At 35.4% G+C, this 27,322-nt stretch overlaps 1 protein-coding gene and 1 long non-coding RNA gene across 7 annotated transcripts; one reads left to right on the plus strand and one right to left on the minus strand.

The window, feature by feature from the left end:
- LOC116420554 lies at positions 1-12,692 on the minus strand. Its single transcript, XR_004230914.1, has 4 exons — positions 12,657-12,692; positions 10,238-10,393; positions 3,896-3,975; positions 1-940 (listed from the first exon to the last, which is right to left on the minus strand). It is a non-coding gene; the product is annotated as an uncharacterized LOC116420554 (long non-coding RNA).
- On the plus strand, positions 3,058-27,322 carry LOC111719515 (serpin B6-like). Of its 6 annotated transcripts, XM_031946199.1 has the most exons (8): positions 12,419-12,510; positions 13,069-13,163; positions 14,380-14,557; positions 15,361-15,498; positions 16,164-16,281; positions 21,566-21,708; positions 24,716-24,871; positions 26,757-27,322. In XM_031946199.1, the coding sequence occupies exons 3-8, from the start codon at positions 14,390-14,392 to the stop codon at positions 27,159-27,161; spliced, it is 1,128 nt and encodes a 375-aa protein (XP_031802059.1). In that variant the 5' UTR covers positions 12,419-12,510; positions 13,069-13,163; positions 14,380-14,389; the 3' UTR covers positions 27,162-27,322. The 6 variants fall into 6 exon arrangements, with proteins under 6 accessions (XP_031802056.1, XP_031802055.1, XP_031802054.1 ...); XM_031946196.1 differs by lacking the exons at positions 12,419-12,510; positions 13,069-13,163 and adding an exon at positions 3,058-3,223; XM_031946195.1 differs by lacking the exons at positions 12,419-12,510; positions 13,069-13,163 and adding an exon at positions 10,434-10,530.

Below are 27,322 nucleotides of genomic sequence, written 5' to 3' on the forward strand. Positions count from 1 at the left end.
AAGAAAGAAGAAAGAAGAAAGAAGAAAGAAGAAAGAAGAAAGAAGAAAGAAAAGAAAGAAAGATGAAAGAAACTGAGGGTTTTGTGATCAAGCTTGGCCAACGAAAATAAATGATGAAATGTATTTCCCCTTTTCCTTTGAAAGATTTAGAACCATAGGTGTGTAGTGTTGTGGGGAGCTGATGCGTGGGCATAGAAGTAGTTGTTTTTCCAAGGGAGGGGATTGCTGAGGGGATAGAGGGCTGGGTCTGAAATTAGAAAGACTTGATTTCAGATATGACCTCAGACAATAACGATGTGACCCTGAATAAAATCACTTTATATCATTTTTCTCAACTTTGAATTGAGGGTAATAATAGCTCATAGTTGTCAGGGTGGTTATGAAGGTGAAATGAGATAATTATAAAGTAGTTAGCACAATGCTTGGCACAAAGTAGATGCTATATAAATGTTTCTTTTTAAATATTCCCTTATGTCCTATTGTAAAAGGTGGATATTTCAGGACAATTTCAGTTGAACCTAGAAGAGCTCCTCACTGAGCCTCTATTTCCCACCTAACTATAGGAGTTCCTTAAATTCCTTCAGTAGGTACTTTTCCTCCCCTATATCTCTTCCATATAGTAGGCCCTTAATCTATATCGACTAACTCTCTTATTTGTGTTGACCTAATTCTATCTGGTATTGATTCTACACTTTCTCTCTACATAATAACATCATTTCCCCCACTTTGGTTGTATGGACTTCAGTCTCATGAATACTGGCTTGTGGCACAGTCAGATTTTGTCTCATTTTCCCATTTGGAACTTTGCTCCATTTCAGACTCCTTTGCTTGGTTGTGGCTAAGGAAGAACTGGACTATGTGACTGATCTTGTTGGTTTTTATTTCCACTCTAGTCTTCCATAGGCTGTTCTGATAGGCTTTTGATTTCTTCTGCTGGTCCCTGTGAAAAATAGACTAATTGGACTTTAAATCATCTTTATTGAGGTCAGGGTTGAAGTGCTGAAGGTGATTGAGATTGCTCACAAAAATACAGAGACATACAGGGAGAGAAAGAGAAAGACAGACAGAAAAAGAGAGAGAAACAGGAAAGGATCTACACTATGGAGTAAGGAAGAGCATGGAGAAGGAACAGTTATCTGAAATGTCACTAAATCTGAGCAAAGAGACTGTGGAGAAGAAGGTAATAACTAAGTGTCACATGCAAGGAAGTCAAAGAGGATGGATGTTGAGAATTGGGAAGCAGTTTCAGGAGTCTAGAAGAGATTGTTCAATTTATAATCTTATAAACAATTGAGAAGTGAATTGGTTGTGTTAGTAAAGGAGACATTCATCCACTTAGTTTTACTTATTTGCATACCTAAATCAAAATCTTTTGAGTTATTATTGCTTTCATTTGGAAAGCTCTAAAATATTCCAGGGTCTTAGTTAGTTGCCACAGTGGATAGAGTATTGGACCTGGAGTCAGAAATACTCATCTTTCTGAATTCAAATCTGGCCCCAGACATTTACTGTGAATATAACTTGGGGTAAATTACTTAATCCTATTTGCCTCAACTCATCTGTAAAATGAGCTCAAGGAGGAAATAGTAAGCCACTTCATCATCTCTGCCAAGAAAACCATAAATTGGGTCACAGAGAGTGGATACAGTTGAAAAACATCACAGAGCTTTAAGAATTCATTACAATGTTATTCACAATCAAGAGTCTTTAGATGCTAATATAACATCTTAAAGACTTCCCTTCAATAATCATATAATATTCCTTGAAAGATACAGTAACAGAGAAAACCTTATTGGACTACTTCTGATTACTAAAACTAAGAGGTAAAAAACAAAGAATTATAAGCTTATGAAATATTTTATCATTGTCAGGAGGGGATGTTGGGAAGTCTTTAAGATGGCATGTTGCTATATTGCATCACACACTTCTTCAGCAGCTTCACTCATCTGTTGCCTTAATTAGAGATGACTAAAGTAACCTGATCTCATAACCCCTAATACCTACAGATTCTATTTTAACAACTACTGCGGTCCTTCCCATCATATGTTGAAATGGTACTTCATCTTTTGCATTCACTTCCTTATTTTATCCTCATGACAGCTTTTTGAGGTAAGTACCACAGGTATTATTTCCCCCATTTAAATTAAATCCTCTATTTAAATAAGAAATAATAATGTTCAACTTCCCCCCCCCCCCAAAGGCATATAAAGTGCAAAAAAACCCAAAAATCTTTGTTAGGATTTGAATCTTGGTGTTCTTGATTCCAAAGTCAATGTTTTGGTCGGATGCATTATCAACTATGCCATGTTGCTTTTCAAAGAGAGATGGGCACCACTATTTCACCCCTAAGAAGTCTATGTTGTGGAACTGAGACTTGGGTACAAATTCTCCAGAAGAGGGGTTAATGCATAGAAACACATATGTGTGTATGTATAGATATTCACACTCTCTTCCCTCCCACCTTTCCTTTTGAATTGTCAGAATTAGAATTCTTTGAAAGCTTTAAGCTATCACTCTTTTCGCTTTTTTCCTGTGAGTCAGTTTTACTATAGGGGAAGAAAAGATGCCGTCATTTGAACTGGACACAGAAATACTAAGGACTGGAAGAATAATCTTGCTCTATGATACATTGAGTTACCCTGAAGAGTGAAGGAGTCAAATGTGTGTTTCATAGGTTTAGCCAAATCCTTTACCTCGGTTTTCAGTCCTCTTTCTCCTCCCTCCTTCGATTTCTCTTTTCCCTCTTCCATCTCTGGAGAATTATTATTTCTAAATCACATGTTAGTAGAAGAAAGTTTACAAGTGCATGGGCTGACTGGGGTCAGGGATTGGGACCGAACCTTTTATTTCAGAGGTGTAGAAAATTTCAGTAAGGAATTATCCTATTCCAAGGAAGGTTGACTTCTCTGAAATTTACAGTCTAAGCGAATTTCCTAAGACACCTGAGAAGTACTTGCCCTTGGCACCAGGTTTTTGTTATGCCCTATGTCAGTAAATAGTTTAAGCAGTAGGAGTGACTCGTATTGTCGGGACTCCTCCCCTATTCCAATGATGATTATTCCCAAACCCTGGAAGTGGCTCTGGCTACTCGGAATCACGCCATAGAGCGAAAATATGATGCACCCTGGGATTTACAGCAAGACTTCTCCCCAAAGTTAACAGCCAGAAGTGTAGAAGGAAGCTGTGCCAGCAGCACATAGGGTCCCCACCATAGCCAACACAGGTAGGCGGAGGTAGACTGGGTTGTTATTCGTTTCGCTCTCTGCAGTTCCTCCAGTGGCAGAGCCCTGGGTGGGGCCGGCCATTAGAACGGAATTGCTCCATTTTGCTGGGGTCGCAGACTGCCGGAATAGGAAGGAATCTTGAGTCTGAGGAGCACCCCTTCCCACTTGGCTCCGGGGTCCGGGCAGTGCAACTCGGAATTGGTAGAGCCAAGCCCGTGGGCCTGAACACACCCCAGGGCCTAGAGTAGCTGCTGCAGCTGCAAATGCGTCTACTCGAGTATTTATACCAGAGAGCTAGAGCGGCTTGTAGCTTCGGAGGACTTAGTAGCTCGAGATTGGCATGGAAAGCTGGCAAAAAGGAGTGGGTTCGGAGCGCTTGCTTAGGATGCCCTCTGTTGGAAATGGCTAGTACTTGTCTCCACTTCCAGGCTCCCCTCTGGCCTCCCCCCACTGGGACATTGCCAGGTCTGCTGCTTATGAATTATGTATTGGGTTGTTGGGGATCGGCCCGCCAGGGGCACTTATTATCCCCGGAACCTGGAACTGCTTAGAGCTCTCGGGATCCTGTGGTCTGACCTGCTAGGATCCCGAAACTGCGAAAAAGGAACAGAAGTATCCTACATCCCTGCTTCCCTCTTGTCAGTTCCGTGGGGAGGAGAAGGAAGGCTTACCTAAGAGGGATATCTTGGGGGCAGAACTGAGTCGCTCCCTGGGTTCCGGGTGATACTTGCCCTCGAAATAGGATATTTACCTGTGCAGAAAGAGGAAGTAAACGGACAGAGGAGTCTATAACTCTTCCGCCTTACAGTACTTTTGCTTGGGGAGAGAAGAGTAGGTTTTATTTGGAAACATTCATACGGTTTTAAAGTTGTCAGTAACCACAGGGGTTTCGAGATGAAGACCCCAGAGGGGCTGATTAGTTTAGTCAAAATTACAGAGTTAGTTAGTAGCAGAGCATAGTGTAGAATGCATGTCTTGAATCCCGACTCAGGGTTCTTTATGTCATCTCTATGCACACTACACAAGTGTTCAAGCCCTAAGTAGAAGCTGTAAATCCTGGAAGTGAATTGAAAAATAAAGGGAAAAAAAAAAAGAAAGAAACTAAGGGGTTTGTGATTATGGAGATCAAGCTTGATACCAGGGAAGAAATGGTGAAATGTACTCCCCAACTTTCTTTAGAAGGGTGTGGAATGTTGTAGGGGATAGTCTGCTAGTTTTTACATAAATGGTTTTTTTTTTTTTTTTATAGCTTTTTACTGACAAAACATATGCGTGGGTAATTTTTCAACATTGACCCTTGGAAAAACTTCTGTTCCAACTTGCCCTCCTTCCCTCCATCCCTTCCCCTATATGGCAGGAGTCCCATACATGTTAAACATATTAAAGTATATATTAAATACAATATATGTATACATATTTATACAGTTATCTTGTTGAACAAGAAAAATCGGATTTAGAAAGAAGGTAAAAATAGCCTGGGAAGAAAAACAAAAATGCAAGATCAACAACAGAAAGACTGTAAATGCTATGTTGTGATGCACACTCATTTCCCAGTGTTCTTTTGCTAGGTGTAGCTAGTTCTATTCATTACTAATCAATTAAAACTGATTTGGATTCTCTCATTGCCGAAGATAGTCACTTTCATCAGCATTGATCCTCATATGATATTGCTGTTTATGTGTATAATGATCTCCTGGTTCTGCTCATTTTACTTAGCATCAGTTCGTGTAACTCTCTCCAGGCCTTTCTGAAATCATCCTGCTGATCATTTCTTACAGAACAATAATATTTTATAACCTTCATCTACCACAATTTACTCAGCCATTCTCCAATTGATGGGCATCCATTCAATTTTCAGTTTCTAGCCACTAGGGAAAGGGCTGCCACAAACATTTTTGCACATATGGGTCACTTTCCCTCCTTTAAGATCTCTTTGGGCCCAGTAGTAACACTTCAGGATCAAAGAGTATACACAGTTTGACAACTATGTGAGTATAGTTCCAAATTGCCCTCCAGAATGGTTGGATCAATTCACAACTCCAACAGCGCCTCAGTGTCCCAGTTTTCCCACATCCCCTCCAACATTCATCATTATTTTTTTCCTGTCATCTTAGCCAATCTGACAGGTATGTAGGGGTGTCTCAGAGCTGCCTTAATTTGCATTTCTTTAATCAATAATGATTTGGAACACCTTTTCATACAAATAGAAATGGTTTCAATTTCATCATCTGAAAATTATCTGTTCATATCCTTTGACCATTTATCAATTGGAGAATGGCTTGATTTCTTATAAATTAGAGTCAATTCTCTATATATTTTGAAAATGAGGCCTTTATCAGAACCTTTAACTGTAAAAAATGTTTTCCCAGTTTATTGCTTCCCTTCGAATCTTACCTGCATTTGTTTTGTTTGTATAAAAGCTTTTTAACTTGATATAATCAAAATTTTCTATTTTGTGATTAATAATGATCTCTAGTTCTTCTTTGGTTACAAATTCCTTCCTCCTCCACAGGTCTGAGAGGTAAACTATCCTGTGTTCTTCTAATTTATTTATAATCTCATTCTTTATGCCTAAATCTTGAATCCATTTTCATCTTGGTGTACGGCATTAAGTATGGGTCAGTGCTATTTCTGCCATACTAATTTCCAGTTTTCCCAGCAGTTTTTGTCAAATAGTGTATTCTTATCCCAAAAGTTAGGGTCTTTGGGTTTGTCAAACACTAGATTGCTACAGTTATTGACTATTTTGTCCTGTGAACCTAACCTGTTCCACTGATCAACTAGTCTATTTCTTAGCCAATACCAAATGGTTTTGGTGACCGCTGCTTTATAATATAGTTTTAGATCAGGTATAGCTAGGTGACCTTCGTTTGATTTTTTTTATTAGTTCCCTTGAAATTCTTGACCTTTTGTTCTTCCAGATAAATTTTGTTGTTTTTTTCTATGTCATTAAAATAGTTTATTGGGAGTCTGATTGATATAGCACTAAATAAATAAATTAGTTTAGGTAGTATTGTCATCTTTATTATATTTGCTCAACCTATCCAGGAGCACTTAATATTTTTCCAGTTGTTTAGATCTGACTTTATTTGTGTGTAAAGTGTTTTCTAGTTTTGCTCATATAGTTCCTGACTTAACTTTGGCAGATAGATTTCCAAATATTTTATACTATTGAAAGTTATTTTAAATGCAATTTCTCTTTGTATCTGTTGCTGTTGAATTTTGTTAGTGATGTATAAAAATGTTCAGGATTTATGTGGATTTATTTTGTATTCTGCAACTCTGCTAAAGTTGTTAATTATTTCTAATAGCTTTTTAGTAGAATCTCTGGGGTTCTCTAAGTATACCATCATATCATCTACAAAGAGTGATAATTTGGTTTCCTCATTACTTACTCTAATTTCTTTAATTTCTTTTTCATCTCTTATTGCCAAAGCTAGCATTTCTAATATAATATTGAATAGTAATGGTGATAGTGGGCAACCTTGTTTCACTTCTGATTTTATTGGGAACCATTGTTCCAGTTTATCACCATTACATATGATGCTTACTGATGGTTTTAAATAGATGCTACTATTTTAAGGAAAAGTCCATTTATTCCTGTACTCTCTAATGTTTTTAATAGGGGGTTGGATTTTATCAAATGTTTTTTTTGCATCTATTGAGATGATCATATGGTATTTGTTAATTTGGTTATCGATATAGTCAATTATGTTAATAGTTTTCCCAATATCGAACCAGCCCTGCATTCCTGATATAAATCCTACTTGGTCATGGTGTATTATTCTGGGGATGATTTTCTGTTATTTTTTTGCTAATTATTTTATTTAAAATTTTTGCATCAATTTTCATTAAGGAGATTGGTCTATAATTTTCTTTCTCTGTTTTCATCCTGTCTGGTTTAGGTATCAGTACCATGACTGTGTCATAAAAAGAATTTGGTAGGACTCCTTCAATCCCTATTTTTTCAAATAGTTTATATAACATTGGAGTTAATTGTTCTTTAAATGTTTGGTAGAATTCACATGTAAACCCATCTGGTCCTGGGGTTTTTTTCTTAGGGAATTGATTAATAGCTTGTTCTATTTCTTTTTCCAAAATGGGACTATTTAACCAATTTTCTTTTTCCTCTGTTAATCTGGGCAAGCTATTTTTTGAAGGTATTCATCCATTTCATTTAAGTTATCAAATTTATTGGCATAAAGTTGGGCAAAGTAATTCCTAATTATTGCTCTAATTTCCTCTTCATTAGTGGAAAATTCTCCCTTTTCATTTTTAAGACTAACAATTTGATTTTCTTCTTTCCTTTTTCTAATCAAATTTACCAAGGGTTTATCTATTTTTGTTGTGTTTTTTTTTTTTCATAGAACCAACTCTTAGTTTTATTTATTAATTCAATTTTTTTTGCTTTCAATTTTATTATTCTCTCCTTTTATTTTTAGAATTTTCAGGTTAGTGTTTGATTGGAGGGTTTTAATTTGTTCTTTTCTAGCTTTTTTAGTTGCAAGCCTAATTCATTGATTTTCTCTTTCTTTATTTTATGCAAGTAGGCCTCTAGAGATATAAAATTTCTCCTTATTACCATTTTGGCTGCATCCCACACATTTTGGCATGTTGTCTTATTATTGTCATTCTCTTGGGTGAAATTATTAATTGTGGTTATGATTTGCTGTTCACTCACTCATTCTTTGAATGAGATTATTTAGTTTCCAATTACTTTTGGGTCTGTTTTCTCCTGGCTTTTTAATTGAATGAAATTTTTCTTGCATCGTGATCTGAAAAGGATGCATTTACTATTTCTGACTTACTGCATTTGAGTTTGAGGTTTTTATGTCCTAATATATGGTCAATTTTTAATGTAGGTTCTATCAGCTGCCAAGAAGAAAGTGTACTCCTTTCTGTCTCCATTTAGTTTTTTCTAAAGATCTATCATACCTAACTTTTCTAGTGTTCTATTTACCTCTTTAACTTCTTTCTTATTTATTTTGTGGTTTGATTTATCTAGATCTGAGAGAGCAAGGTTGAGATCTTCCACTATTATAATTTTACTATCTATTTCTTCTTGCAGCTCTCTTAATTTCTCTTTTAAGAATTTAGATGCTACACCACTTGGTGCATATATGTTTCATACTGATATTGCTTCATTATCTATGCTACCCTTTATCTTATGCCTTTCCTTATCTCTTTTAATTAGATCAAATTTTGCTTTTGCTTGATCTGAGATCAGGATGGCTACCCCTGCTTTTTTTACTTTACCTGAAGCATAATAGATTCTGTTCCAGCCTTTTACCTTTAGTATGTATCACCCTGCTTCAAGTGTGTTTCCTATAAACAACATATTGTAGGATTCTGGTTTTTAATCCAATCTGCTATCCGCCTCCATTTTATGGGGGAGTTTACCCCATTCACATTTATAGTTAAAATTACTAATTCCGTATTTCCTGCCATCTTATTAACCCCAGATTATGCTTTTCTCTTTCCTTTCTCCCTTACCCCACTCCCTAGTATTAAATTTATGAGCAGCCCTCCCTCTTTAGGATCCCTCCCCTCCCTTAAAGTCCCTCCCCTTTTCTTAAACCTTTCCCTTACAATTTCTGTAGCCTACTCCTTTCCTTTTCGCTTTTCCCCTCCCACTTTTTAATGAGGTGGGAGAAGTTTTTCTGTAAACTGAATATGGCTAATATTTTTTCTTTGAGTCAGTTCCCTCAGATGTAATACGTTTCCTTTGCCTCTTTGTGAAATGTAGTACCTCCACTTTTGGGAGCAATGTGGGATTACCGAGCTTCTTCAGCAGACAACAGGAAGTAGCAGTGAAGCAGCAGTAGGACAGCAATGGCTGTGCTGGGATCAGCGTCTACACTGGGATCATATTGAGTCCTGGATGGGGGTGGCCAGGTCCTGAGAGACCCTAGCTTTTTGGGGTTATAGTATTTACACTCTGCGGATTTATAGATGCTCTGCTGATCTACTGGCTTGCTGCCAGGGCAAAGTAGCTGATACTGTGGTAGAGTTCTTCCCACAGATTTTCTGCTGGCAAAGACCACACCCTGCCCCCCTTTGGTCTGCTTAGTGTGAGCTGCCTCTCGAGCTCTCACTGCCTATCTGCCTGACTCTGTGCCTAGCCCTGTTCTGACCCTGTATGCGAGCAAAAACAGACCTTTTCTGGTGAATTTTGAGATTATCTTCTGTTGGTAATGTGTTGTACTCCCAATATTGGTGGGTTTTGCCACTCAAGCACTAATTCCGAGGCCGAGTTTCATAAGAAATACTTTAAGGATAAAGGAGAGCTCAGAAAGATGTATATGTACTCTCCGCTATCTTGGTTCTCTCCCCCACAGACTACCCCCATCCCCGTAGTTGTTCTTCTAAAGGAGGGGCTTATAAGATAGTATTAGGGGATAGAGAGCCAGTCTGGAATCAGAAAGACGAGTTCAAATGTGATTTCAGACAATAACTGTGTGATTCCGTGCAAAATCTTTTTACCTCACTCCTCTCAACACTCAATTAGGGATAACGACAGGATGGTTGTGAGGGTCAAATGAATAAATATTTGTAAAGTTAGCAGAGTACTTGGCACATAGTAGATGCTATATAAATGCTTCTTCCTTATTATTCCATTATTTCCTTTTGGAAAAGGTGGACATTTCAGGATAACTTTTCAGTTGGACATAGGATCTTCCCAGATCTTATTAAGAAAGATTCAAGAGTAAAAAAACTCAAAATTTCTCACCTGATTGCAGGAATTCATCTTACCCTCTCTCTCCTCCCTTTCTGACCTATAGTAAGCACTTAATATTTATTGACACCCTTACTCTCTGAGTTAATTCCATCTTGGTTTTGATTCTACCTTCTCTCTCTAGTAAATGATTATATATATATATATATATATATATATATATATATATATATATATATATATATATTTTTTTTTTTTTTTTTTTTTTTTTGGTTATGTGGATTTCTACCTTGGTCTCATCAATCTTGGTTTGTGGCCCAGTGAGGTTTCATCTCACCTTCCTGGTTAGAACTTTGCTGGATTTCAGCCCTTCTTGGTTAGTTGGGGCTAAGGAAGAACTGGATTAATGTGACTGTTCTTATTGATGAATAATCTTTCATCTATGACCTTCCTTCAGCTGTAACGGTAGATCTTTGATTTCTTCTGCTGAGTCCTGTTAAAAACAGATTCGGGTCATCCTTACTGAGGTGAGGGTGAAGCCCTACAGGTGATTGAGATTACAGAGAGAGAAGACAAAGAAGAAGAGGAAGAGGAAGGAGAAAGCATCTTGGGGAATGCCTACACTATGGAGTAAGGAAAAAGAAGGAACAGAGAGTTGTAGATGTGATGAAATCCAAGCAAAGAAATAGTGTGAAGAAGGGGATGTATATGTTTTATGCAAGGAGGTCAAGGAGGATTAAAGTTGAGATTTGGGAAGCAGTTTCAGAAAAATAGAAGAGATTTAATTTAGCTTTTAAACAGTTGAGAATGAGTTGGTGATGAGAAAATAGTGACATTCAGCATGTGATCTTTTTCAAGGAGTTAAATATTGAGAGAACAAAAATGACAATATTTTTAGGGAAATTTTCTGTGATGTTGTTCAGTATGTTTCAGATTGGGGAGAATCAAGTATATTAGCAGGTAGAAAGAAAGGGTCCATGAGAGAAATAGATTCTTGTAGGCAAGAGAGGGAATGCTTGATAGGAGCAAAGCTTTAGAGGAGGTAGAAGAGGATAGATGAAGGACATGGTTGGAAAGGTTAACCTTAATAGGAATAGAGATATTTGTTTGTCCCCAATGCTTGCAATGTTCTCTTTGCTAAAGCTCATCTGTTGGTTTCCTTGACTTCCTTTAAGTCATTAATAAAATCCCATATTACAGGAAGCTTTTTCAACCCCTCTTAATTTTAGTGCCTTTAGACCTTTGTCAGATTTCATCTAGAATATTGAATTAAGTTATGGGATGGGCAAAAAAGAACTCTGATAGCTGGAGAATATCCAAAGGAGGGAGTGCCTTCCCTTTCTTATTTACTTTCTTTTTATCCTGGGTATTACTTTTTGCCTCCTTTGAATTGTACACTTCATAATGTCAGGGACTATATTTTGCCTCTTTTTCTATTCCCAGCACTTATTACAATCCTTAACATATTATAGGCACTTTATAAATGTTTATTGACTGACTTATATCATTTAACTTCTATGTGGTCCAAGTATGCCATAGAACTTATCAACTAAGTGAAAGGAGTTCCCCTTCCTGAGGAAATCACAGATCCTTCTTTTGCAGGATGAAATTAGCACAGTTTTGTGTGTTCCCAGAAATTTAGTAATTGAGTTAAAGCTATTTAAGAGTTAGGATTGAGAAGCTGGTAATAAAAAATATTCAAGGGAACAGGTGGATTAATCTTTTAGAGAATCTTTCTGTGTTCAGAGTAGGGGATTTTATAAAGAGGCAAGTAAAATCAGTGTGAGAGAAATAGATTGGGATCACAGGAAAAGGTTAAAGAATTGTAGGATAAAGAATGGGGACAAAGAGGAGACAGTATACATGAAGAGGTTGGAGTGCAGAAAAAGACAAAGAATGGGAATTTGGAGTCATAAAGTAGAATTTCAGAGTTATGTATCTTATTTGGGGTGATGTGATATAACTAATAACTGGATAGAAATAGAGGTTGTGAAAGTACAAAAAATTTAGGAATTATAATATCAGTGTTTCCAAGGCTGATATGAATATATGTATGTATGTGTATATATATATATATATATATTCAATACAAGTCTTTGAAAATCATGGCAGGCACTAAAGTTACCTAGCAGGTCCTAGAAGAATAATCTGGTAATCCATAGATAAGAGTGAGAGAGAAAAAGAGAGGTCCAGGTGGATTACAAAATTTCAAAGAAGAAAGGCTAACAATGATTTCTTTTTTGGAATGACGCAAAAGCTGCAATGGATAACAACTTCTAGTCCTCCCTGGAAAGTAAAGTTTTAATTTATACTAGGAGGTGTGAGAAGGGTGTTAGAGAATCACGGAATCACTGATTTAGGTCTAGATAGATCAGAAGTCACCTAATCTATTCCTCTTATTTTGCAAATGAAGGAACAATGCCCAGAAAAGTGACATCACTTCTGTAAGGTTCCACAGGTAAGGAAGTGATAAAGCCAGAATGTGAATTTGAGTTCCTAAGTCAATGCCTTTCTCACTGAACAGAGATGTAGGGAAATGTGTATAGAGATCAAGAAAACAGTGGACTGGAGGAGGATGGGCCTAGTGAGGAGTAGAGTTGGTGCAAATAGGTATAAGGGTCTAGGAAAAAAAATAGAGGCATCTAGTTTCTGTCTATAGGATAACACTGTCTCAAAGAGTTGTGGGAGGGAGAACAGAAGATTTAGGTAGGAGGATTGTGTTAGTAGCAGTAAGGGGAAAAGACTAAATTGCTTACCAGATCAATGGTAGCTTGGGGGGGAGCAAAGAGAATTAACTGAACCAAAAATTCTAATTAGAATGTTTGTGGAACATAATGCTGGTATGGTAGTTAGCTGTCTTCAGAGATTCTGGTTCATAGGTAACTCTGGATATCTGGCTAACCTATAGGCGGAAGCTTTTTTGAGGAAGGAAAAGGATGGGATGGAGGTGGTTTGGGGGCTCCATTTCTGGTGGTGCTGCTCTTATTAGTGGGTGGCTGGAAAGAAGTCGAAAAAGACAAATTGGCTGATGATCCTCCCAGGTAGTTTCAAGCCCTCTATTCGGGATTGGATAGAAAGAGTAAAAAATCCCAGAATTTAAGAGCTGGACCTAAGTGGTCATTTAATGCAACCTGTATACAAAAAGCATCTCCACTTTAATATACCCAGCAAGTGTTCATCCAGCCTGTACATGAATATTTACCAGAAGGGAGAACCCACCACCTCTCAAGGCAGCCCATTCCATCTCTGGACAACTCTTAACTGTTAGTAAGTTTTTCCTGACCTTAAACCTAAATTTACCTCTTTGAAACTTCTACTGTTAGTTCTGAGTCTTCTAACACTTCTAAACTTTGTCCGATGCTCTGCACCCTGCTTACTGATCTTGATCACTTTCTCTCTGCTTTTGATTTTTCTGGTCTCCACCTCCCTAGATCTATGGTTTCTGTTTGTTCTTCTATCATATGACTTTCTGAACTTGCTTTTCTGGCAAATGAATAGAACATTATACATCCTTTCTATTCTGCCTTTCTTTTTGCTACTCTTCCATTTGTTGACCCAAGTTAAAATATCTGCCCAATTTCCAAAGTACTCTTAGCCCCTTGGAACAAATAATCCCATTGTCTCCCTTGGTACATAAGAAATAGCCCTTGCCTATCTAGAAGGGACCTTAGGTACATTTTACTCTCATAAATAAGGACTAGACAAAGGATTCTAGGATAAGTGCCAGATGACAGATCCAGGCAATTGTCCAAGTGATTTTTGTAGGAGTTTATGTAGAGACCATTATTGACTAAGGTCCTTGGGGAAGCTTTGTGGCTAAGATGACGTTTGAAATGAATTTGACAAAATTAGGCTATATGTAGGTAGCATGAAGGACATTCTAGGTGGCAAGTTTAATCTTCAGGAGCACGTGCACAGAAACAAAGAAACATTTAGATTAGGAGACTGGGAGACATTATTATTATATTTCCTTTTGGGGAGCAAAATATTGATAGGAAAGTCTGTTGGAAACATCAAAGCACTTTCTAGATAAGAGTTAGAATAATCAGCATAACTGAATTTATCTGCTTTTCTCCAGTGTCGTAATTTTTGTTTGTTTGTTTATTATTTTGTTTATTTAGGAGGCAGATAGGTAGGGCAGTGAATAGAATACTGAACAGAGTCAGGAAGACCTGAATTCAAATCCAGCTATGGATCCTTACTAACTGTGTGAGCCTGGGAAGTCACTTTACCTGTTTATCTCAGTTTCTTCATCTATAAAATAAACATTGATAGCATCTACCTTACTGGGTTGTTTTGAGAGTAAGATGAATTAACATATGAAGTGCTTTATAAATATTAAAGCACTGTGTAAGTGCTCCTTATAATTGTTATTGAAAAGTTGTCATTGGAGATGATGTACATTCAAAATATAGTAGAGGAATACACAGAGAAGTGCCTCATAGTCATGTGGTATATCTCTTTATCTTCTCATTCTAGGTGTGCCAGGATGGCTGCTCCTTGTGAAGCAATCAGCAACTTTACCTTGAATGTTTTTAAAAAAATTGGTGAAGCAGATAACTCACAGAATGTATTTTATTCCCCTCTGAGCCTCTACTGTGCCCTGGCTATGGTCTTAGATGGAGCCAAAGGAAATACTGCTGCACAGATAAAACAGGTACTTGGGACTTAAGACAAACAGACAAAATGAAAAATAACCAAATCATATAAAACTTTTTTATACCTCCCCAAAGCCACACCTCAGAGGAGCTGACCCCCAAAAGAGAGCTTTGTCAATAGTGCAGCAATAGATGATAAATGTATTTTATTCCTTCTGAACCTCTACTGTGCCTTGGCTATGGTCTTAAATGGAGCCAAAGTAAATACTGCTGCACAGGAAAGACAGGTACTTGGGACTTAAGAATACAAACAAATAAAATGAAAAATAATCAAATCATATAAAACTTTTTTATGCCTCCCCAGAGCCACACCTCAGAGGAGCTGATCCCAAAAAGCGAGCTTTGTCAATAGTGCAGCAGCAGTGAAAGAAATGAAATATAGTGTGTGGGTGGTAGATGTGGCTTGTGGTATGCACAGTAGGTATTCCAGGTAGAAATGTCCCTGAAGATATTCTGCATTCATTAATGCAGAATAATAATCATATCTTGCTATAAGGAATAATAAGAGAGCCACTCTGGGGCATGTGGGGGAGGGGGGGTTGTTATAAGAGGAATTGTGGAGGGGAACTTGGGAAATGCAGTAATATTGGGACTGAGTTGGGAAGGGTTTTAAATGTTGAACAGAGATCTATAAAGCCAACAGGGGGCTGTTGGAGCTTTTAGAATGGTGAATGGTGCCCCAAATCATATTTTTAAATTCTTTTAGTTTCTGTAGAACTTTTAGTTGATCTTCCTTTGAGGATTTCTTTTTTGTTTTTAAAGAAAGGAAGACAATACTAAAGCTGTATTTTTTTAAAAACAGGTTCTATCTTTAAATAAAGGTACAGATGTCCATCTCAGTTTCCAGTCTTTTCTAGCAGAAGCTAATAGATCTGGTGGTCAGTGCCTGCTAAGAATTGCCAACCGGCTTTTTGGAGATAAGGCTTATGATTTTATCTCAGTAAGTCTTTTCAATTATTTCTTCCTGTTTCAACTTAACAAAATCAATGAAAAATTTAAGTTAAAGAAGGATGACAGGAGTATCATGCTATTAAAATTTCAGTTTGAAATATTTGAAAAAGTAAGTTACCCTCCTAAGAATACAGTATTATTTTCCTTAAATTTTAAGGATTAATGGAATGATTCAATAGTTATAGTACTATTTGGATTCAAATCTCACCTCTGGTATTTGTTATCTGGACAAGTTATCTCAGTGGACCTTAGTTTCCTCCTCTGTAAAAAGGGAAGGGTTGGACTAGATGCCTTCTGAAAGTTTTCTAGTTCTAAATTTGACCCTGTGATCCTGTAGAAAATAAGTGCATTAATCATCTCATTCTGACTTTCAAATAATAATCTATTTGTTAGAGAAAGTTGGCACATCATTAGTCTTCCTTTGGTGTTCCTGACTCTAATCGTTGCTTTTTAAGTCATTAGTTTTAGTAGTTAAAAACTTAAAAGTTCATTCAAGTCATACATAAATATTTAGGGCCAATTTATGGTGATATATAGGATATATCTGTGACTGCTGTGAAGAACGGTTTCAAAATTTCCTGGCATAAAAGTACATTTATGACATTTAATTTGGGACATTAACATTTAATTGTATTGTTTTTTTCTATTGTTTAGTCTTTTAAGGAATCCTGTCAGAAATACTATCATTCAAATATGGAAAAACTTGACTTTGCTAATGCTCCCGAGGAAGCAAGAAAGCATATAAATAAATGGGTAGAAGAAAAGACAGAAGGTAAGAAATTATGGGCTTTCTTTTTAGTTATTTGAGAGATGATGGTTAACGATTTTGACAAATTTTTTGTAAAGTATAAGAAAGGACTGATTTCTAAGCAATAAAAGAGTAGGCAAAAACCTGTCCATTAAATATTACTGAATTTTCTTTGTTGGAGCAGCTAGATGGTGAAGTAGATAGAGGGTTGCCCCTGAAATCAGAAAGACCTGAGTTTAAATCTGGCCTCAGACAATTAATATTGCCTAGCTTTTTGACCCTGGTTAAGTCACTTAACCCCAATTGACTCAGCATGAAAAAAAGATAGTAAATTTTTTTTTCTTTGTCAGTCTACATGGTATCAATGATACTTCTAAATGTACTAATTAACCTCTAGAATGAATCATTTCCAATTACAATGCATTTCTTTTTTGGTTGAATGATTCAAAGGAATATTCCCAAATTAGGACTGTGAGGCTTCTCATTTTATGAAAATACCTATAGTTTCCTATTCAACTCAACAATGTTACCATATTCTCAATCAAGCAAATGTAAAATCTTATTCTCCTGTCTTTCTGCAGTTTTAAATATATATTTATATTTATACATTATTCATGCTATATATATATTTTGTTCTGATGAGCATATTTAAATTGACTCAGTTTTGCCTTCCTCTAAATTACAAATATGATGAATTGTAAATAGAATACTATTTCAGGGCTATGTTCTTTGAAACCTCACAGAATTATTTTTGTGATAACAAAATATTTCTTTCAACTTATGGTAGAAGGGAGGTTTGGGAATTTCTGGGGGTGGAGTCAAAATAGAGGAGGCCCTCTGCTTGGTCTTTTCATTATTTCCCTCCAAATAACTTGAAAAGTTATCGGATCAACTTCTGGAGTATCAGAACAAACAAAAAGTAAGAGTGAGACATTCTTCCAGCAAAGGATAATTTACAAGGTCAGAAAGAGAGATTGAGACATGGGGATGGAGATTGACTCAGAGCCCAGAATGGTAGAAATGGTGACAGAAGCATCATGTTAAGGGAACCTGGGAACTGGTCAGAAAGAAATTACAAAGGATCCCTATGACAGTACTAAATGCAGGATCAGATACTATTTTAACAACTCCATAGCCTGTATTTCCAAATCATAGCCCAAGGATGAAGAGGAGTATGTTTAGTCAAGAGACAGCAGGAATCCCAAGGAGCAGTAATCATTTCTGGTTCTAAGATATCAGAGACCTGAGGAACAATATTGTTTCTGGTCCCAAGAGAACAGGGATCCTAAGAAGCAGTATTGAATGCAGTCCCAAATATTCAGGAGCCCTTGCAAGTGCAGACCAAAGTGCAGACCAGGGGAGAAGTAACCACACCTCTGTCCACTTCATAACACCTTGGAAACAATGAAAATTTCCAAATCCCCAGAGCTTGCTCTGAAAATAGCTGTATAAAAAAACTTGAGACAGTTCCCTTTCTCATCATTCTGGCAACAGAGCCCAGGTAACATAAAATTAAAAATTAAAACTAGCATGGAAAATAAGCAATAACGCCCAGAGAAAGAACTCTGGGAGATGACTAAAAATCATTACATTGAATTCCCAATCCCTATATTTATGCCCACCTGCATTTTTGATTTCCTTCACAAGCTAATTGTACAATATTTCAGAGTCTGATTTTTTTGTACACCAAAATAACGGTTTGGTCATGTATACTTATTGTGTATCTAATTTATAATATATATTTAACATCTACTGGTCATCCTGCCAGATAGGAGAGGGGGTGGGGGGTAAGAGGTGAAAAATTGGAACAAGAGGTTTGGCAATTGTTAATGCTGTAACTGTAATGTAATGTAATGCTGTAATTGTTAATGCATATAACCTGTAAATAAAAGGCTATTAAATAAAAATAAAAAATTTTTTAAAAAAAGGAAAATAAGTAATAGCCAAAAAAAAAAAAAAAAAAACTGATCATAAAAGGCTGAAAATCAAGACACAAAGTCAGAAGTCAAAACAACTATGAGCAAAACTTTAAAAAAATTAATTGAATACAATCCCAATAAAATTCCTCTCGGAGCTAAAGAATAATTTTCAAAATCAAATGAGGGTTATAGAGGAAAAATTAAGTAAAAAAAATGAAAGCAAAGAAAAACTTATTAAAAGACAATAGGATGGTATATGAGGCATCAAAAAAAAATGCTGACCAATTTCCATAATGGATATTGATCAAAAATTTTAAATAAAATAGTAGTTATTTAGAGTATAAATAAGATAAGTAAAATTATATATATATATATTGCTGTAATCTCCTTGTTACTATGATAATAATAATTATCAGAGCTTTTCTATATTAGGGAAACTATATAATTGATCATGTCAATAATAAAGCAACAAAAATCATATGATTAACTCAATAGATGGAGAAAAGGCTTTTGACAAAATACAATATCCATTTCCTATTAATATCACTAGAAAGCAAGTGAATCAATGGAGAAATTCTTAAAATGATAAATATCCAAAACCAAAGTGAAGCATGACAATAGGAATAAACTTGAAGCCTTCCCAGTATGATTCTCACTCATCAGTATTGTCTTAGAAATGATAGCTATTACAGTAAGAAAGGAAAAAAAGAAGGAATAAAAATATGCAATGAAAAAACAAAACTTACTACTTTTTGCAGATAATATGATGGTATACTTAGAGAACTCTAGAAAGTCAGCAAAAAAGTAATTGTACAAATGAACATCTTTAGCAAAGCTATAAGATAAAAAATAAATCCAAATAACTCAGCAGCATTTCCCTATTCTCCCCAAAAAACTGAACAGAAAGAGATAGAGAAATTCCAGTTAAAATTGCTGCAGACAAAATAAAATACTTGGGAATCTTATCCATCAAGACAAACCGAGGGACTATATTAATACAGTCACAAAATACTCCATTCAAAGTCAGTTCTAAATAATTAGAGAAATACTAATTGTTTAAGGGTAGGCCAAGCCAATATAATAAAAAATGACATTTATACCTAAATTAATTTACTTATTTTTGTGACACTTATTTAATATCATACCAAATGAACTACCAAAAATTATTTTATAGAGCTAGAAAAATAATCAAATTCATGTGGGTGGACAAAAAGTCAAAAAAAAACAAAATTAAGGGAAGAAATGAAAAAAAAAAAAAAAACTGTGAATGATGAAGACCTAAAAGTACATGATTCCAAAATATCATGTTCTTGAAAACAATCTGGTTCTGGGTAAGAAATAAAGTGATGGATTAGTGGAATAGATTAGATACACAATAAACAATAGTAAGATAAATCCAAGGCTTTGGAATGAGAACTCAGCATTTAAAAAAAAAATCTGGGAAAACTGGATAGCAGTTGGAAAGTAACTAGGAGTAAGATCTATGTCTCATAGTGTGTATCAAGATTAAGTCAAAATGGATAAATGATTTAGACTTCAAGGATGATATTATGGGCAAATCAGATGAACACAGAAAAATTTACCTGTCAGATTTATGCATAAGGGAAAAGTTTGTGACCCAATAAGAAATGAAAAAGATTATGGAAAGTAAAATGAATGATTTTTATTCCATGAAACTGAAAACCTTTTGCACACAAAAAAAACAAAAAGAAATCAACCAAAAAAACAAAAACACCTCAGCATCCATAATGCTAAATTATAATCAAAGCAGAATATTTGGGAATTTTTTTTTACAGCAAGTTTCTCTGAGCTCTATAAGGGCTCATTTCTCAAAGGTAAAGAGGACTGAGCCAAGTTTATAAAAGTGAGAGGCAATTGATAAATATTCAAAGGTCATAAACAAGTTTTCAGAAGAAATGAAAGCTGTCACCTTTTAAAAGTGCTCTAAATCGCTATCAACTGGAGAAATGCAGATCAAAACAACTCTGAGATGCTACCTTATAGGTGTCAGATTGGCTAACATGATAGAAAAGGAAAATAACCAATTTTGAAGGAAATGTGGGAAAATAAGGACACTAGTATACTGTTGGTAGAGTTGTAAACTGATCCAGGAATTTTGGGGAATGCTCTGAAACTATACTCAAAGAACTATAAAACTCTGCAAACTCTTTGATTCAGCAAAAACACTACTAAGTCTGGATGCCAAAGAAATAAAAGGGGAAAAGAACCTATATGTATAAAAATATAACAATTTTTTTGGTAGTCAGAAATTGAAGGAGTGCCCATTAATTGGGAAATTACTAATGGCATATGATTGTAACAATTCATTACAATCAAAACAAACATTACTAATCAAAACAATGATCCAAGACAATTCCAAAAGACACAGGATGAAAAAATGCTAACACATCCAGGGAAGGACTTAGAAAATTTGAATTCAGATTGGAGTAATCTTTTAAAAATTGATTTTTCTTATTTTTTTGTCTTTTCTTTTGTAACATGGCTAATATAGAAATGTTTTGCATGACTTCACATGGATCATCAATATAAAATTGCTTATCTTTTCAAGGAGGGAGCAAGTAGAAGGGGGAGGGAGAGAATTTGGAAATTCAAAATTTTGTAAAAATTAATATGATGTATTTGCATGTAATTGTGAAGTATTTAGTGAAATAATATATATGTGTATTTGTGAGTGTATATGTATGTATGTATATATGGAAAAAGTCATAGCAACAAAAAAAGAAAAGTATTGGAGTCAGAAAACCTAAATCCAAGATTTGCCACTTACTAGCTCTGTGAATTTGAACAAATCTCACTTTCCCAAGTCTGCTTCTTTATGCATATCAAAAACCTCATGGAGTTTTTGTGAGTCTATATGAGATGCTAGATGCTAACACTTTTTTTGTTGTAAAGAGAATTTTTCTTTAAGATTCTTAATGAAAGCAGGGATGCTATATATTTGAAAATGTTTTTTTCTTGCCAGCTAATCATAGTATTCAGAGGTGTTTTTGTTATTACATCAAAATAAGAAAAGACCAGTATATATATTTTTTCCTAGATGACATTTAATGGAGACATATTTGCAGACCATATTGCTGCTAGGTAGTGTTATGTGAAGGTGAATGATTATACTTGACTAAATTGTAAAGAATGAAACCCAAACCCCACTTAGTGTATTTCTTAACAGATCATATAATCACTGTTATGATACTAATGATGAAGAGAAGAAGAGCTGACGGAGGAGGCTAACTAGAACTATTTAGGGTTTGAAAAATACTGTATGTATATATATATATATATATATATATATGTATGTATGTTATTTTATTTGTTTTAGATGCGATTATGCTACATCTATGCTAACTTTAATCTCTAATGTTCTAATACAGGTAAAATTGTAGAACTGCTAGCTAATGATTCTGTTGATCCACTGACTTCTCTAGTACTTGTGAATGCCATCTATTTCAAAGGAAGATGGCAAAAACAATTTGACAAATTCAAGACAACAGAACAGATGTTCAAAATCAGCCAGGTAAGTGGCAATATTTCACTGTCTTGGGATCTCATGGACAACTGGGACAATGGCAAGGATTCAGCATATTCCCTTTGTTTCTTAAGTTAGGTAAAGGGCTAAAAACACACAGCTTTAAAAAAAAAAAAAGCTTCTTTTCTTTAATTAACTCTTCTTCCTCTTCCATTCTTGTCTTTCTCCCTCAAGAGGGCTTTCCTTCCATCTTGTCTCTCTCTCTTCTGATATAATAAAGAGTTCAATTTTAAAGCTCAAGGCTCTTTCGTTTCACGTGTTAGCCCAGCCAGTTTCTTCACTTCAAAACCTTAGAATGTCTTATTACAGGAGCCTCTGGAAGACAGCTTCTTTGCCATTTATGTATGTTTACTTTCTTATAAATTTGCCATGATAAATCATAGAAGAAGAAAGCATTCTCCTATATTTGTGTTTTTCAGTTTGGAAACAATTTTTACCCTAAGGACATATGGAGGAAATTATAAGCAAGACAAACCTAAGAGAAATATAAAAACCCTTTTTGGAAAGATTTATTTTTCTCCGTGAAGATATTTCTATCTGATCTACCATTACACACACACACACACACACACACACACACACACGCGTGCGCGCGTGTGTGTGTGTGTATATATATATATATATATATATATATATGTAAACCATTATTATTATACCATTATCAAAGTTATTCTATTTTGAGGAGTCTTTTGGTAGCTTCCTGAAAAAATGATATATTCTCCTTCGATCTTTTGTTCTAATTTTATCATAGTTTATCAGTGACCTAAGAAGTCTGTTTTCTTTTCTATCAGTCTCTGAACTTAAATTTTTCCTTTCCTTTACTCAACTATACTTTCTCTCACCCATCCCCATCATCCCCTAGTAGGGTTATTCTTCAGTCTTTTTTTCTATATATTCTGATATAATAAAGATATTAACAACCTTCAGCTCAGAGGCTAGAAAAGCATTTAAGCTTCTCATTTTACAGAACAGACCAGAAATACAAAAAGACTTAGAGAAGTGAGAATAATGTGAGTTAATATCATTAGGTAATAAAAAATGTAACAAAGGGTAGACTTTGTTGGATGTTTTTATATATGCATATATGCATGTGTGTTTTTTATATAGGTGTGTTATGTGTACACATCCACACATATACATACATGCACATACATACCCAGAAACCCAGAGAAGGCATTATTCATGTGAATACTTTTCTGTTAACTATCAAACAACTGTTAATACCTCATGTTGCAAGGAATAAACAAAATTTTATGAACAAAGAAGTTTTTTCTATCAATATACTCAGAAACTCTATTATCTTTTTTTTTTTTTTAAATAACTTTTTATTGACAGAACCCATGCCAGGGTAATTTTGTACAACATTACCCCCTTGCACTTCCGATTTTTCCCCTCCCTTCCTCCACCCTCTCCCCAAGATGGCAAGCAGTCCTATACATGTTAAATAGATTATAGTAGATCTTGGATACAATATATGTGTGCAGAACCGAACAGTTTTCTTGTTGCTCAGGGAGAATTGGATTAGAAACTCTATTATCAATGGTAAAAAGTGACATAGGAGGTAGTGAGTAAGGTTTTGGACGTCAGTTGAAGATGAGATATGATAGGAAATATCATTACATAATAATTAGAATTGTGAAAGCACTTCTGAGATTAATATATCTATTTTCTGTGAACTAACTTAACTAGGCAGATGTATTAGACACAGATTAACTCAGAGCAAACAGGCATATTAATCTCGGGGGTATTTCCACAGGGCCTGTATCAAATTGCTTAATGTCTTAGGAAGAATGGAGACAGTGGGAGAAAATTAGGAACTTATACTTTTATTTTAAAAAGAATGTTACCATGGAGCCTGAATGAGATTGAAGCATAGTTTTTGTTTGTTTGTTTGTTTGTTTTTTACCATTTTTTGTTTGTTTCTTTGCTTTTTATTTCTTGTGGTATTTTTCCCTTTTGGTCTGATTTTTCTTGCATAATATGACAAAAATGGAAATATGTTTAAAAGGATTGCACATGTTTAACCTATATCAGCTTGTTTGCTGTCTTGGGGTAGAGGGAGTTAAGGGCAAGAGGGAGAAAAAGTTTGGAGCACTAAGTTTTACAAAAATGAATGTTGAAAACTATCTTATTTGTTTGGAAAAAAACATACTATTGAGAAAGGAAAAACAAAAAAGAATGTTAAAAATTCTTTATGTGTAATTGGAAAAAATAAAATACTATTTAAAGAAAAAAGTTCTAGAGTACCTAAACAAAACAAAAAACAATCCATTTAATACAACATGTTCCAAACAATATACAATACACATATGAGGGTTTGGAGACAGAGAAAGGTAAGGGCTAGTTTCTTGTCTCACTTTCCCTATCACCATAAAAAAGATGTATTGGCTAGGTAAGTCTTATGAGTAGGAATAGTGTGTTTTGAGTGGGATAAAAGGTTCTAGAATTTTTTTTTAAACTATGGCTCACCCAGTTTGGTGACATGAAATTCCTTTTACTTGGGGCAATGTTTTTTATTACACTGTCAGATGAAACAAATTATTAATGCAATTTGAATTCACACTGAAGAGTAACTGAATATTTGGTTGTGGATTTGGCTCAATTTTGAGCCTTTCTTGTTTTTACAGGAAGAAGACAGGAGAATACTGAGTATTTTAATTAAGAGAAGTTCTGAAGAAACAAAAAGGAAACTTAGGGACTTTTGGAAATCCTGCTTTGGTCTTAGAGATATTTTTATTTATTTAAGCCTGCCAGGAGCAACTCTTAATTCACACGAAAGCATAAAAGTTGCAATTTTCTATAGATAAATGTAGTCAATTTCCATCTGAAGAAACAAATTCCTGGGGATGAAGAAATCACTCTGTAAATATTTGTTTTATGCCATATGAGCTAGGATCATATAAAAATGCCACCTCTTTTAGAAAGTTGTGTTTATTTTCTCTGCCCCCTTCAGCTGCTCTGGATTCACTTTCATGTGCATTTTTTTTCCTTTTAGGAGAAGCTGAAACTAGTGCCAATGATGTTTTTGAAGTCTACATTTAGCACGACTTACATAGGAGAAGTGTTTACCAAGATCCTAGTTCTGCCTTATGCTGGAGGACAAATGGACATGATCATTTTGCTTCCAGATGAGAACACAGATCTAACAATGGTGAGATAAGTAATATGGTGGGTACCTACTTCCAGAGAATTAAAAAAAAATCAATTCAGAGTTCTAAGCATATTACATCTAAATTTTGGTTTTAATAATACAGACCTTTAAAAATGTCTTATATGACTAGGCCAGTGACTGAAGGTTACATGGATTTCTTTGTATGTATTATATCATAAGAAGGGTGTAGGATATTAAAAGAAGTGGGGGAGAGAAAGAGCCCTTATTATTTAGGAACAGGGACTGACAGTGGAAGGTTATAGCAGCAGGACACACATGAAGCTAGGGGTAACCAGAGAGCCTCTATTAACATTTCAGGGTCTGGAATTGCTACAGGGAAAGGGGAGTTGATTTCCAGAACCTGCTATTGTGGGTGGATAGAACAGAATGGGAACCACATGTATAAAGCTGGAGATGCGATAGGGAATCAATGTGACTTAGATTAGAGACATGTAAAGAAAGCAGCAAGCACAGAACAGGTTGCCTTTGATTGCTTCAAAGCTCAGAAAGACCAATGACTGATTTTCAGTCTGGTTAAGATGAGCTCCTGTCATGACTAGGACCCACCCCAGTTTTGTAAATCCATAGTACAAGTAAAGCCCAGAATAAAGCCATGTTGAGTGTAGCCTTGCTGATTGAAAAGTCAGTATTTACCTACCCAGAAATCATGGACCTTCTTTGAGCCAGTTTCCCCATCTGTAAAATGGAAGTAATCTCTGCCTGAAATAATTCAATAATTCAATTATTGCTGTGGGGGATGAAGAGTGAATGAGATAATGTGTGAAAGTGCTTTGAAAGCTACAGAATGCTAGTGAAGTTTAAGAATAGAAGGTAGTAAAGGAGGATTAAGAGAGTGAGATCTGCTTCAACAAGGAGATGAACCAAATCAGTTCCAATAGAGCAGTGATGAATTGAACCAGCTACACCCAGCAAAAGAACTCAGGGAAATGAGTGTGAACCACCACATAGAATTCCCAATCCCTATATTTTTGCCTACCTGTATTTTGGATTTCCTTCACAGGTTAATTGTACACTATTTCAAAGTCCGATTCTTTTTGTACAGCAAAATAACTGTTTGAACATGTATGTATATGTATATATATATATATATATATATATATATAGTATTTAATTTATACTTTAACATATTTAACATGTATTGATCAACCTGCCATCTAGAGGAGGAGATGGGGGGAAGGAAGGGAAAAGTTGGAACAAAAGGTTTTGCAACTGTCAAAGCTAAAAAATTACCCATGCATATATCTTGTAAATAAAAAGCTATAATCAAAAAAGAGAGAGGGTGAGATCTGCTTTCTGAGCTGAACTAAGAGGATGTGGATTGTTTTAAGTAATAAGGTTGTGCGATGGGGAAAGCAGAGGAAAGAAAAAGCCTGTACTTGGAGTGAGGGTCCAAGACCTTGATTGGAATTCTGGCTCAACCTCTTATAACTTGTGGGACCTAAAGCAACCTCAGTTTTCTCAATCTGTAAAATGGTCAGATATGCTGAATGATTTCTAAGGTCTCTTTCAGCTCTGACTATAAGGTCCACTGAAGGAAATTACAAAAAAAGAGAAGTATTAGTCTCTATTTGATTGGGGTGTGTGTGTGTTTGTATGTGTTTGTATATGTGTGTGGTGTGTGTGTATGTATGTGTGTGTGTGAGAGAGAGAGAGAGAGAGAAAATGAATGAGAATATGTGTGTGTGTGTGTACATTTACTACTTTCCTAACTTTTCAAGTAGCTCCTTGGGGGTAGCATAAACTTTCCTTTTATATCTTCCACAGCTAACACAATAACCTTGCTTATAGTAAGTAGTGAAGGAATATTTGTCTAATTAAGTTATATCCTTTGGGACTTACAACATACAATTCTTTTTATTTCTAGTTAGAAAGAAATCTTACTTCTGAGAAATTAACAGATTGGATAAATCCAGACAGAATGGATGAAATGGAGACAGAAGTTTTCCTTCCCAGATTTAAATTGGAGGAAAACTTAGACATGGAATTCATTCTTCGAAAATTGGGCATATCAGATGCCTTTGATGGATCCAAAGCTGACTTTACTGGGATGTCAGCCAGGAATGACCTGTATCTATCCAAGGTTGTACACAAGGCTTACGTGGAAGTTAATGAAGAAGGCACAGAAGCAGTTGGTGCCTCTGCAGCAGTCATGAGCAACCGTTGTGCAAGATTTACTCTACAATTCATAGTTGACCATCCTTTCCTGTTTCTTATCCGAGATAAAAGCTCAAAAAATATTTTGTTTTTGGGCAAAGTGACCTCTCCATAGAGCGATCACTTATTCTTGATTGGGTCTTTACCCTCATGTTGTTTACCTTTGTTTCACCCAGATTCTGATGTGCCTATAATCACAAAGGTTTTTTTTTTTTTTATCAACACGTGATAATAATCCAAAAGTAAAATTCTTTATGGGCAATTCTGTACCTGAGA

Source organism: Sarcophilus harrisii, chromosome 1 (genome assembly GCF_902635505.1).
Source record: "Sarcophilus harrisii chromosome 1, mSarHar1.11, whole genome shotgun sequence".
NCBI classification, from domain to species: domain Eukaryota; kingdom Metazoa; phylum Chordata; class Mammalia; order Dasyuromorphia; family Dasyuridae; genus Sarcophilus; species Sarcophilus harrisii.